Consider the following 13,393-nt stretch of genomic DNA (forward strand, 5'->3'; position numbering starts at 1 on the left):
GAAATAATAGAAAGATTAACGAATACAAATATATAAAGTACATAACAATATAATACATTAGAGTGATCATCGAGGATCTTTGCCCGGATATTTACCATTCGCAATGAATAATAAAGTCGACGATTCTGTCAAGGAGCACGAAAGACGCACCTATATACTTTGTACAACTGTTCCAGAACACTATAATATCCCTTATTAGAATAATTGGATAGACCAACTACCGCAAACTATGCATACCACCGTTAGGGAACAAGAAATCTCGTCCGCGAGGAATCTGAAACGACCTCATTCCGATTCTAATCCTATCTAAAGTAACGATAAGCAACGATAAAATGGACGAGAGACGTTTGAAAGTATTCGTCGTTTCGCCGAAATTGGGCCACGTTCGTTCGTATTTTCTACGATATATTAGCGATCTTCGCGCGTAGCGTTTTGCAATCGCAGTGCTATTTCTACGCGAGCGATGTAGAAACATGCTTTAATAATCTTCATAGAAATTTCTGGCGTGGAATTCGCCGCGTTGATAATACGCGAACCGGTAAGAGTTCGTAGGAGGAGATCAGAATTTTTAATGAACGATGATCAACCGGATCCGGCAAGCTGTGACACCCACGGAACCACTCGAGTTCTTATTCTTTATTTCTTCTCCGCCTTTAAAATCTTTTCTACGAATCGATTCACGTCCGATCGATCATGATGATTTCGTTAAACGATTCAACACAAGGCAATTTATTAAGGTAAATAATTATTGCGTAATTGCGGTTCATCCACATGCGAATCGTCCCACATGCAACGGAACCCCGACACGGTATATATTAATATGATTCATAATCTTGTTTAAATGGGATGTCACGAAACTGTGTTTCCAGGTTACTAAAAATCTCATCCGAAATTCCGTGTTATTAATTCCATGGTTCAACGACCTGGTCGCGTACTATATTTTTCAATGCGTCCTTTATTCGACGTGCCATTAATCGTTCCATCTTAACTAACGATGGTTGTTGAGGTATAAATACATGGACTGGTTTAGAATCTATTTAATCTCATTAAGATACGTGTACGTGTATACGCTCATATAGTTGCAAGGGATGAACAACGACAAAGGGAGTACGGGAAGGTTCGTATAAACATGACCTGATTAATTTTTCTGCAGTATCTATTTTTATTATAAGATACATCTTTGAATAAAGAAACCACCTTTTAATAAATAATCAACTTTACTCTCTCGATTTCATTTCCTAAAGTAGGTCACAGTAACAATGAAACAGAATGCAAAGTGAATGCCCTCTGACGAAAGTTTCGAGAAAATTAATCAACCCTTGAAGGCAACAAGAATGTATACGTTTAAAGAAAAGAAAACTTTGAATTTCTCGTATATATTTTATCGCTTTATTTTATTGATCGTTGATCGATATGATGACGTTCGTTTTATATTAAATAAATCAATTGATCGTTTCACAATATTAGATAATATTACAGTGATCGATGAAACCACTAAAAACCTCGCGGATTTTTTCTTCTCGTAAAGGAAGGAAACCGGTTTGGTTAGATCTATGATATCGTACGATTCAACTCGTAATCCATCATCGAGAATAACGCGTTTCACATACGTTCCTCTCCGCTTCGGTATGTTAATATGATTCATAAATGGTTTAAATAGGATGTCGCAAAGTGGGGTCAAACACGACGACCCCTAAGTGGCTAGATCTTTTTCTCAATGCACTTTGGGTCACACGCGATCGGCCAACGATTGTACGTACTTAATGAATTTTTAGGGATCGCCGTCAATCGTTAACCATTTTTCGAACGCAATTGAACGTGATTTGATATTTTAGAAGAAAACTGGGAAAAATATGAAACATTTCACAAAAGAAAATATTTCACAAAAATAATTAACACAATTATTTAACATTCTTGTGTCGGAAAGTTACTTTCTTGTTCTAGATTCTAGTATTTTTTCGATTTTTACTACAACTGCGAGTAGACAAAGATTCCAACGTTTGAACGTTATCAAAGACTAGGCTTTTAATAGCTCATTCTCCGCTTATCGGTATTTTTGCACGCCCTATCTAATCGTATCAATAATATAACATAAAAAACGTTACTAAATCGTTCGTTACGATTCGATGAGAATTCAGGCCAATATTATCATTATTATTCGATTAATATTCGATTTCAAAACTATAGGTGTTTATAGTAAAACTTTTTTACAAAAAAAAAAAAAAGGACAAAAGAAAATAGATCGATACCACGTTAATTAAAAAGATACATTGCGAAGAAAATATGATAATCGTTCGTCGCTTATGCAACAGGATGTAATGAGTCTTTTGTGTGCAATTAACCGCATCATGGCTATGTGTTACAACTATTTAATAATGTATCGAACATCATTGAGTGGTAGCCCACGAGAAACGAATGCACGAAGAATTGAATTACAAAGCGGCCTGCATACCGCTTAACTTTCATCGAGACGTTGTCGAATGATTAGTGAAACGATATCGTAATAATTATAAACCGTTATGCAGAAAAATTACGTGATCTTATATATATATATATATATAAGCGAAATATTCTCATATTTCTTCGATTTCCAATAATTTTCAAAAATTACGATGTTTCTCTCGTAAGAAAGAATCGAATACCACGATGATAAAGTATGATATACGAAAATTATCTTAACAGATACAAAAGTAAAGAAAAAAAAAAAGAACTTTAAAGAACTTTGAAAACAAAAACTTATATATATATATAATTATTAATTAGATATAGAAATTTATGATTTCATCTCTGCATCATTCTATTTAAGGAACAAGAAAGTTCTTTCTCCTTTCTCGAAGTTTTCATTGGCGATCGTTCTCTGCTTAAAGATGCATCGATCGTGTCTGAACGGTCACGTTCTTTTTGCTGGTCACGTCACGAACATCGGAGGGAGAAAATCGTGACGAGCCGTTCGAGGAAACGGCGGAAAGAAAGGGATCGTATCGATGAACTTTTCGCGTGTCAGTGAGCAAACTCAAAGAAAAATATTAGTTAGATAACCGACAGTTATCTAATAATTCCTTTCTTTTTCAAGATCTGCTACTTGTCGTTCTATTCTCTTTATCTAATCGTTTGTTCGAAATCGCACCTTTATCCTATTGTTTCTTGAAATTTAAACTCGTTTAAAATAAAGTTAAAATTTTGCCCACATTATCTAAGAATCATGTATGATATCACGCAGTCATTAAGCGTTACGTTTTTGCAGTTCGCTACAATTACTTTCGTCTATCGTGTGTGATTAATTAACGCGGATGACGTTACACGAAATTCAAGGTCTCCGAAAGACACTCGAAACGAAATCATAAAAACCTAAATCGTTAAGTCATTGTTCTCGAAATTTTTTTAGAAATATATTTTCTTACGCTAACGTATCTATAATATTTGTTGGAAAATTTTTAAAAAAACATATATTCTAAATCGACGAATTTTAATCTTATTATTAATCTTTTTATCGATAAAATTTCGAGAAGAAATTCCAGATAATATCGGATGACACAATCGCAATATCACGAAGCATTCATCATTCAGGATTTCAAACTTTATTTTATTTTATTCCAAACATTTCATTTCTCCCCTTAAAATATTATCCGGCACAATTTCCACCCTAGATTGTCTCGAGCAGCAGTTTACCCGACTCGAAAAGAACTCCTTACCCCTTTTCAGCTGTTTCTGCTTGAGTTCCTGGTCCCTCTTGACCCCGTTACTTTCACTCGCAATAAAATTTTCGCTCGTCTTCGACTTCATTATACCGGTTGGTCGTGACGATTGCGTAACACTCGCAGTAACGCCACAACGAGAACTACACCTCTCTTTTTTTTTTCTCTTTCCGTATAGACCACGATAAGATAATCGATGTGTATCACGATTAAGAATGTCGGCCAATTTATCGTTCGATACGATTTTTTACGAGAATAAAAAGTATAACGATAGAGATCAAAAATAAAATGTTCTATTAAAAATAAGAATTTACAATTTTAAGACACCTCGCGACACTTTGAAATATTCACAGGAATACTTGCGGCGATAAATACATGCGATCACGAATTCGAGACACCCGTAAACACGATACAAACAGCACGAGCGCCGATCGCCGACTGACGATGAGCGGCGAACGATCGAGACCGGAGGCGCTGAGGATTCGTGCGTCGAGTTCCGATTGTCAACCACGATTGACGTTTACTTTTCACGGCCGTTCCTATACGCTGTGATTGTACGCATGCACGACGAATAATCACGATCCATGCCGAAAATACCTGTATGTATCGATCGCATCGATCTCACCGATTAATTTGTTGCGTCCCGCTGTAAATGGTGGCCTTTGTCTCTTTATGAATCGATGGAATTATATAACTTAATATGGTTCCATAATTTCCTTTTCCGTGAACGTAGAATAAAGATGATATTTTATAAGTTAATTTATAAAATAAATTTCAATCCTTGCTACGTTAAATGTTTAGTTAAAAAACGTTTATAAAATTATATATTATAATTAAAATTCGCAGAAATAATAGAATGACGCGTGTACTTTTAATTAAAAATTGTTTTTAATGGAAGGTTTATTAATGGAACGTGAGCTGTTTCCAATCAGTATGCAGCTATATTTAGTCTCCCGATATCCCAAGGGTTATTTCGAAACAGTAGTACCTTGAACCATATCTCTATTCTTTTATTCCCTTTTTTCTTTAAATATCTTGCGATAATTTTTTTTTACTGTTCGATAATTATCTTATTTAAGGAATAAGCTGAATATCGGACACTTTTGCAACGATGCTGTGATTAAATTCTTAAAAAGGGTGCGCCTAATCGTTTTTTCGACCATCTACACGCGAAGGTCATCGCGATATACGATCGCAAAGTAATCAAGGTTGGCGAAGAAATCGACGTGCTAGCAACGATACGATAATAACGCATCGTTATCAATTAATTAACAATGGAAAACAACACGGTGGAGTCTTGCTTTACAGTTCTCATTCACGTTTCTTAGTATTGTTTGCACGATCGAGTCACGTACGGTAACAACAAAATTCCGCAACGAAGAAGAAGAAACAGTATCGTTAGGTCGAGGATTATCAAATGAACACGTAAGAGAGTTTGCATAAATTTCTGTTTACCTTTCCTCGATAAGGAACAAGTAGAAACTTACATATATTACGTGCAATTTTAATCAGTTTATATGCACAAATTATGTTCGAATTACATCGAATTTATCAATCTCCTTGAATCATCAAGATTGGCCAAATTCTGAAGTAATTTGGATCATTTCAATAGAGTTTAAATTTTCATTGAATTAAAATTTATCAAATTCCATTTTTTTGCGTGAAAAAAAGGGAATCAAGGATGAAAACAAGATCGAAATAATTAATCGTAGTTCGTACACAATACGAGCATGTTTTATCTCGAAATCAATTACGCGATCGTGTTATTATGTTACCAGTATGTGCATCGAAAGGAAATTCTATACGACTTATCTGCTTTCAAATAGTGCTGGTATTTGTTACAGATATATAGATTACGCGAATATGTTGGACTGAGACATTATTTATACAGCGGCATTTGAAAATAAATATTTTAGAGTGATATAAATCATCGGCGAAATAAATTATAATAGTAAATGATTTCTTTTTGTATCGATATCATCAATCGTTTACATAGAAATAAATTACGAATGAAAAAAATTAAAAAATTTCTTACAAACTGAAGAAGAATCTATGATAGATAAATTATATTTGTTGAACACTTGTATAAATTCGCTGCACGTGCCACATCTATAAGATACATAAGTACATACATCTATAAGATGATAAAAGTAGAACTTAATGCAACAAAGATGCACCATTTACAGCACACAGTCAATTTATTTTTGAATTTTTCTGATTTTTAAACCGATATTACAAGCTTCGGACTCTTCGGACTAACTATAAATGCATGTGCGTTACAGAAGAATGGGAAATCATGTGACTGCATATCGCGAATTTTAAACTATTTTTATAATATTTTTTATTATATCGTCTTTTTATTTCTTGAATAGATGTAAAATCTATATTTATATCTATCCTATTTTTTTTTAAATATTTTATATTTATATTATAATTTTGATAAGAGTGAAAAAAGAGGGGGAAATATATATATAAAATAATAATAATAAAGCTCGTGGAAAGATTCGCTGAGGCATGATCGACCAGCACGCGGATCAGGAATGCGTGACGGCTAGTATCGTGCAACGAATCGAAGAAACGCGAAACGAGAGAGAAAAATAAGACAGCAACGCTTGATGCGCGTCGAGTGTCAATACCTGCGTGACTGAGTCACGTAGCGGCTTTTTAAGTTTGCTTTCTTGTCTGTTATCGCAAGACCGCGGTTTAGACGATCAACCGGATCCTTTTTCGTCTGGTATTCCTTCAAATAGTCGCAACTTTGATCGTCATTATCATGCGAATATCTCTCTTTAGAATGACGAAACTTCTACTTATTGTCGGTTTACGATTATCCCATATACTTTTAACAGATTGAACACATGCGAAGATTGTATAAAACTTTATAAGACGTCAATCCGTTTAAGTCACCGGAGGTGTCCAGTGACCGCAATTCTTCCAGCGTTCCCATTTTGTCGCGCACTTGTCTCCACGATAAGATAATTAAATAGGTTCGCGTAATTTTTTTCTTTTCTTCTACTTTTATTTCATGAATTCGATATCGCATTAAGAAAAACATGCGAGAGAATAAAATGATTAAAGTGATCGATAATAATTAAATCTGAAATTCTGAAAATTTTTTAAATTACAATATGTAATTGTAATCATACAGAATCGTACAGAATCGAGTTGTTATACGAGATTGTGAAAATAGAAGAACAGGAATAATAAATTACTTATATTTAGCAAAATATACAGTAACATTCCATAAAAAATGCAAAAATTTTCAAGTTAATATTTTAATTAAGAATTATAAATGTAGTATTAAGAGTGCAAGATTGTTTCGATACAACTTTCATTTTTTCTCATTTCGACGTACTATACCTACTTTCTCCTGTTCTTTTCAAACGATTGTTCCGAGTAATCCTCGACTGTATATCCTGACATTTAGCATCGATTTTTGTATTAGAGACTTTAGTAATTTGTAACGATTAATGTTGCTTCGGCAAAAAGGAAATATATTCGAAGAATTTAATACAACATAGATATATTAAGATTTTCGAAGAAAAAATTACATTTATGCATTTTTTTCTACCAATGGAATTGCAGAGAAACGAGACGATATTCAAATGTAATCATATCTGCTTATGGGATAATAAATAATATTTCGTCGCATTTCACAGGTTATGTAACCATGGAGTTACGTTACATTCACTTCAGTGACTTCCTCGAAGGACCTCTTACCAGTAACCCGAATACGGGAGGTAAAATATCGATTCGCATATATTCGAGAGAAAGGATCAAGAATTTGGACTAATGTCCTTTGTCCGGGATAAAGATTCTTTCTATTTTTGATTATTTGCCAGAAATTGATCAACTATCACCTGCTATTTTATAAAATTATTAAAATACTAAATTATTTTGGAAAATTAGTTTGAATTTGCAACGATTATTTATCAAGTTTTAATTTTTGAAAGTAATGTTTGAAAATAATGTCAAAATAAAAAATACTATTCCTTACATTGAATTGAAATATAATTTAGTTAATTACATGTAATTTTGTCTTTTCATCAAAATTCTTAATTTTTAAATGAACTATAATAGTTAATGATAAACCAGTGAATTATTCAACTTTTTCTCATATTTATACGAATCAATACAACTGAAACACCCTATAAATGCTATATTCTTTTGAACGCATATAATATATATATAACCCACGTAACCGCAGTCTCCCTCCCTATCTCTCTCTCGAGATAGAAACATTGTTGCAGTCGGACTATTTTCAAAGTAAACATCGGAACAGAATTCTTGTGAAAAAAAACCGATTCGTTCTATAATTTCAATTTAATTTGAATGCGTGAAACCATTTCCTCCTCGATTATTAATGCTTCATTACATGCCTCGCGATAATTCGAATAGTTGCATGATTCCACATGCCATGAATCTACCGCATTCAGATTTTTATTGATCGTTCATGCAAACTTCTATTGCTAAATGAAAAACACAAGCGTGCGCGTCCATGCCAATTTCGATGCATTTCACTCGATGGGATTGTCCCTTCCGGTTACTAGCGCAGCGTGAATCGAACACAAGGGGGGCAAGTATCGATCTGCAGCGGTTGCAGTTTCACTGAAAGCCGGCAACGGAGTTAACGACACTCTCCGAGGGTAAGACCCTTGTACCAAATGTATGTCAATATACAAGGGACGCAAAAGAAAAGAAAAAATCAATATCATTCGTCGATTGACATATTATTTAAAACGCCTATTTATAACTCAAGTGGAATACGCGCTAAACGAGGGTGCGAAAGGTAACGTACATCGATTCCATGCGAAAGTAATTCCATATGAACCAGGTTATCGGTTTTATGTTAAACTTCGAAACGGAGATTATTGATAATTATGTATTTTATAATACATGAACTGTATAATTATAAGGAAATATCCCGAAATATGCTAAGTATACGACAAAATTTAAATATATATTAATAGCAATAGCAAAATTATGTTTCCTGCAGAGATAATAAAATGGGAATTATATTCGAGGGAAGTCAATATTTAAAGGCAATAGACGTATATAGCGCCGTGCTATATAGTTTAGAAAAAGCGAGATTCATTAAGTGTGTCATCGTATTTGCGTTTGTTCCATATATAGAAACTAATCTTGAATTTGTGTTTGAGAAACGATAAGCACGGGTCATTAATATATTTACATTGAATAGAATAAAATTGTGTATTTAAATGTATCAAAAAAATAAAATGACATGGAACGAAATTTTGTGTATTAGAAAAAAGAATAAGATAATAGCATTAGCCTTTGTGACAGGATGCAACTCTGTGGTTCGTGAAACTCGCTTTGCAGTATATGTTGTATATTTCGCTACTCCACTCAACACTGCATAAGTATTGAAGCGCATACATCGTGCAAGGTACGGTTGCGTGGGTAGAACGCATAATTGCACGAGCGTCCTCAGATACCGTCTTGAAATCGGTGCTACGCACGGACCACGCAACGAAGAGAATTTCACTTGAGTCGATATTTCAAACAATCCAGGAAAGGAATGCTTTTATGTTATCCAGGAAAAATAAATTTATACGCACTTATATACTTATTATGTTAATATACATTTGTGAGAATGGCTTATAGAATTAAAAAAATCTCATGTGAATTAACGATAATATAGATTATTTTCTTTAAATAATTTTATGAGAAAACTCTCATGTATATTCGATGGTAAAACATCCGGGAATGCAGAAATTAACATTTCTATCTTAAACGCGCGGGATTACGCAATAATTATAATATGTCAAAAAACCTGAATAACACACGATAGAATACTTTGTTTTCTACTTTTGTTAAATCAATTCAAGTTCGTCACAAAAATGTGAGAAAAGAAAGAAAAAATTAATTTTTTCACGAACTATTCTAATGATGATACTACTGGTAGTTGAAGATCGAATACGAGCCAGCACTGTTTAAGAATGCAGGTCACTCTCAAATAGCGCGAAAACAAAATGAACAGGAAAAACATTGGTGGAAGTTCATACGTTGAGAGCTTACCCTAGGAAACGTCAAACCGATGGATCTACCTATTTATAGTCCCCCGAGTGAGTTTAACGATACGATCCTTTCGGAAAACATTCGCTATTCTCATCACGAGGAAAAGACCGTGAAAATTGAACAGAAACTGCATGATACAGGGGCGTACCCCAAACACACGTTTTTCAACTCTTTGGCAATAGTAAACGAGTCACACACATATATACATATATTCGCCTCAAATAGAGAAGTCGCGGAGAGAGAGAAAAGCTAGCCGGCATTTAGTACTTGGTTTCCGCCTTTTACTTACCCATCTTTACAACTGGCACGAGATATAATATTTCTAACGGCAGTTAGTCGTAGTCAATGAGTTACACGATCATATTATACCACTGATCACAAATAGAAACAGCACGAAATTTCACTTAGGAAATCACGAAAAACGCAAGAGACCGTCTTACCACCGAACGCTCAACGTCCGACATTGTAGTGGCGAGCAAGCGTGACAATGCGCAGGCGCATCTGTTTTCTCATTACCGTATCTAAGATTCCAATCACCTAGTATTGAATGTTAGAAAAATTGCAAGAAAATTTTTAATAATTTTAAAAATAATTTTTTAAAATAATAATTAAATAAAATAATATTTTATCATCTCTTTATCAATACTTATCTAATGTGTTTTAAAAGTTTATAATAGATTGAATAAACAAATATAAAATATAAAATATAAAAAGATAGCATAATATATAGTATGCTAAAATTTTATATATGTAAGCAAAATAGCGCCAAACGAAAAAACAAAAGTAACATTTTTAACTATCACTTCAGTGGAATAATGTAAAATATTGTGCTTTCAATATGAATGAAATTTCGCAATTATGATTTATGGAACAATATAATGTCATATTTTTCAAAATAAAGCGATTTCAATGAATGAAGAAATAGAATCATTTCTTGCAAAATTTTGATTAATTTCGATATACTTTAACCATTGTGAGATATTAAATATTTAATATATTATCATAATTTACATTATAATATTCGAATTATATTATAAATTTATTTTTAAAAATAAATAATAATATTACTTGAAAATAAATAATTTATAAATATAATGAATATTATTTACATTCTTTCAAACATAATGTGAAGATCTAAATGATTGAATTTCAAACAAATTTAATGTGAAAAATATAATTATGTAAAAAATATAATCATATATATAAGAAATAATACATAATATAATATAACTAAAATATACACAATCACATAAAATATTTGATATTACTATATAATAACATAAATTTTAAAAATATTACTGATTTATCTGGCAATTGAATCAAATCATAGAATTGATGTAATTTATTGTGATGTGTAATTTATATATTCAAACAACATTTATATTTACAATATTTATATTTCATCTGAAATATTGTAAAAAATTAAACACTTGCAAATAAAATCACAAACTAAGTAACAGAAACTTTTTTTACTCTATATCTCAAAAATATTAGAATTTCTTTACCATTTTAATATCAATTTTAACATTATCGATTTGCTTCAGAATAAGATTGCAATATTATTAATAATTGAAATTAAAATTAAAATTCAATATAAAATTAAAAAATAAGTAAGAAATATTTAACAGATTATCTTATCTATTATTTTGTAGTATATACATTTTATATTCAATATTATACATATATATTATATTTATATAAACTATTGAAATAATTGAAATGATAGGAATTTTACTATGTCGATTTTTCCAAATTTTTCCAAGAACAAAGAAAAAAAAATGACAAAAGACAAAGATAAAATAAAAATTGAACATTCAACGCTATCTGTAGTAGAGTATATCAAATAAAAGAAAGAAAGCAAATAGTGGAAAAAGGATAAGGATAAAATAAGAAACGACTTTTAATGCCCTCTGTCGAATGAAAAAAATAATAAAAATAAATTTCTCTTTGAAAGCAAGATAAAATACAATAAAAATTAAAAACTAGCGCCATCTGTTGAGCACAATAAAATATTTTTAATATTCTAGAGATGGTGCTAATTTTCAATTCTTACCTCTCAAACTTGTAAAGGATGTGTTTCATCTTCTAAAAGATGGCGCTGATAATCAATTCCTATCATCCTTTACTTCTCGTTTTCAAAATCAAAAGATATAATCAATTAAATACAATTTTAAAACTTTAAGTACTTTATTTACTTCAAAAAATAAGGAATTTTTCCTCATCTACCTAAGAATCAAATATTATACTTATAAATTTTGAATATTAATAAACTAAAAAATTCTTTTCATATTTCATTATTTACATTTACTATTAATCATGGCACAAATGACATGTGACTATAAAAAATACAATTAAAGATTTAATTATTAAAAATATGAAACTTTAAAGATAATAAACGATTCGTGATTAAACAACAAAATACAAAATAAGTTCAGGAAATGAGATTTAATAACAAGAAGAACAAAATATTAAAAAAATCATTTATATATCTTAATAGAAACTGATTCTACTTTGTACAAAATTTGAAAATTTATCTCATGATAAAAAAATAAAGACATATATCTTTTATTTTATTCCACTGAAAAATAAAACAAAAAATATAACAGAATTATTGAAATTAAATAATAAATTATAAATTTCTACAAAAATAAACTTCAACTGTTGTTTTGCATTATCTATTTTCATCAATTATTTTTTTCAATTTATACTTACAAAAATATAATTATTGCAATAGATAATAAATAAAAAAAAATTTACATTTAAAAAAATATTTTTTAAAAAAAAATTAATTATATAAATATTGTTAAGTAATCTATATATTTCCACAAAAGATAATCAATAATAGAAAAAATAACAACGATATTAATAATACCAAACACATTTAATAAGGGTATGCCGAAAAGAAAAAAACGATGAAAAGATAACAAGAAGGGCCAACGTAAATGAAATCACCTTTTTCTTTTCCAACTGTTTCAATTTAATTCCAGAATTCAATTTAATCCAAAAATAAATAATTTAATTTAACATTTTAACGAGAAAGAATAACATTCAGTGACAAGGTAAGAAAGAATAGATAAGGTATCTAAAATATACATAATCGCGATTGCAGCCAATTAGCTCATATTACTTGCTCTACAATTAATAATTATATCACTTATGTTACAATTAGTAATTGTATATCAAGTAATACCAACCCAGGTCTCACCACGTGGAGGTTGCTGCATATTGGAGACCCACCCTAACCACACGATGTCCCATCCACCCTCCTTTCACGTAAAAATTTGTTTATTTAAATTAATTCTTCTTTTGATGTGTTTGCAAAACGTTCAAATATTTGATCGTTGTGCAAAACAACAAAAGAAATTGTAAGAAAAACCGACGCGGAAAATAATGATCCTTAAAATAAAATTAAAACTATGTCTAAAATTAATTACGTAATTAATTCAATTATTTATGTGAGACGCTCTTTCATTATATTATTATTTTACACTTTTATCGTTATGAAAGTGTAAAATAATTTGTAAAATATAATTTAATAATCAATAAGTATAGAGGAAAAACAATAAATAAATAAATAAGTAAATGAAATGCGTTTCACAAAGAATTATTCTACCCATCACCATTTACTTATAATTACTTATAATTAAGTAATAATTAAG

The 13,393-nt window shown here is 30.9% G+C and overlaps 1 protein-coding gene across 14 annotated transcripts in view; it reads right to left on the reverse strand.

Annotated features, from left to right (window-relative positions):
• Positions 1 to 10,212, reverse strand: part of Unc-115a (actin binding LIM protein Uncoordinated 115a) — a 31,479-nt gene extending 21,267 nt beyond the window's left edge. For 3 of the 14 annotated variants that reach the window (XM_086912086.1, XM_086912085.1, XM_012491219.3), the window contains exon 1: positions 10,024 to 10,212. In XM_086912086.1, coding sequence (XP_086768212.1) covers positions 10,024 to 10,027 — 4 coding nt within the window. In that variant the 5' untranslated portion in view covers positions 10,028 to 10,212. Of the gene's footprint in view, positions 1 to 3,692; positions 4,170 to 10,023 lie in introns of those variants that run through there. The other 11 variants (XM_012491216.3, XM_012491215.3, XM_031918771.2 and 8 more) reach the window with 7 other exon arrangements.
• Between the last annotated feature and the right edge of the window lie 3,181 nt (positions 10,213 to 13,393).

This window comes from Apis florea, unplaced genomic scaffold (assembly GCF_048593485.1).
Source record: "Apis florea isolate Af1SG1 unplaced genomic scaffold, ASM4859348v1 contig_3367_pilon, whole genome shotgun sequence".
Taxonomy (NCBI): Eukaryota; Metazoa; Arthropoda; class Insecta; order Hymenoptera; family Apidae; genus Apis; species Apis florea.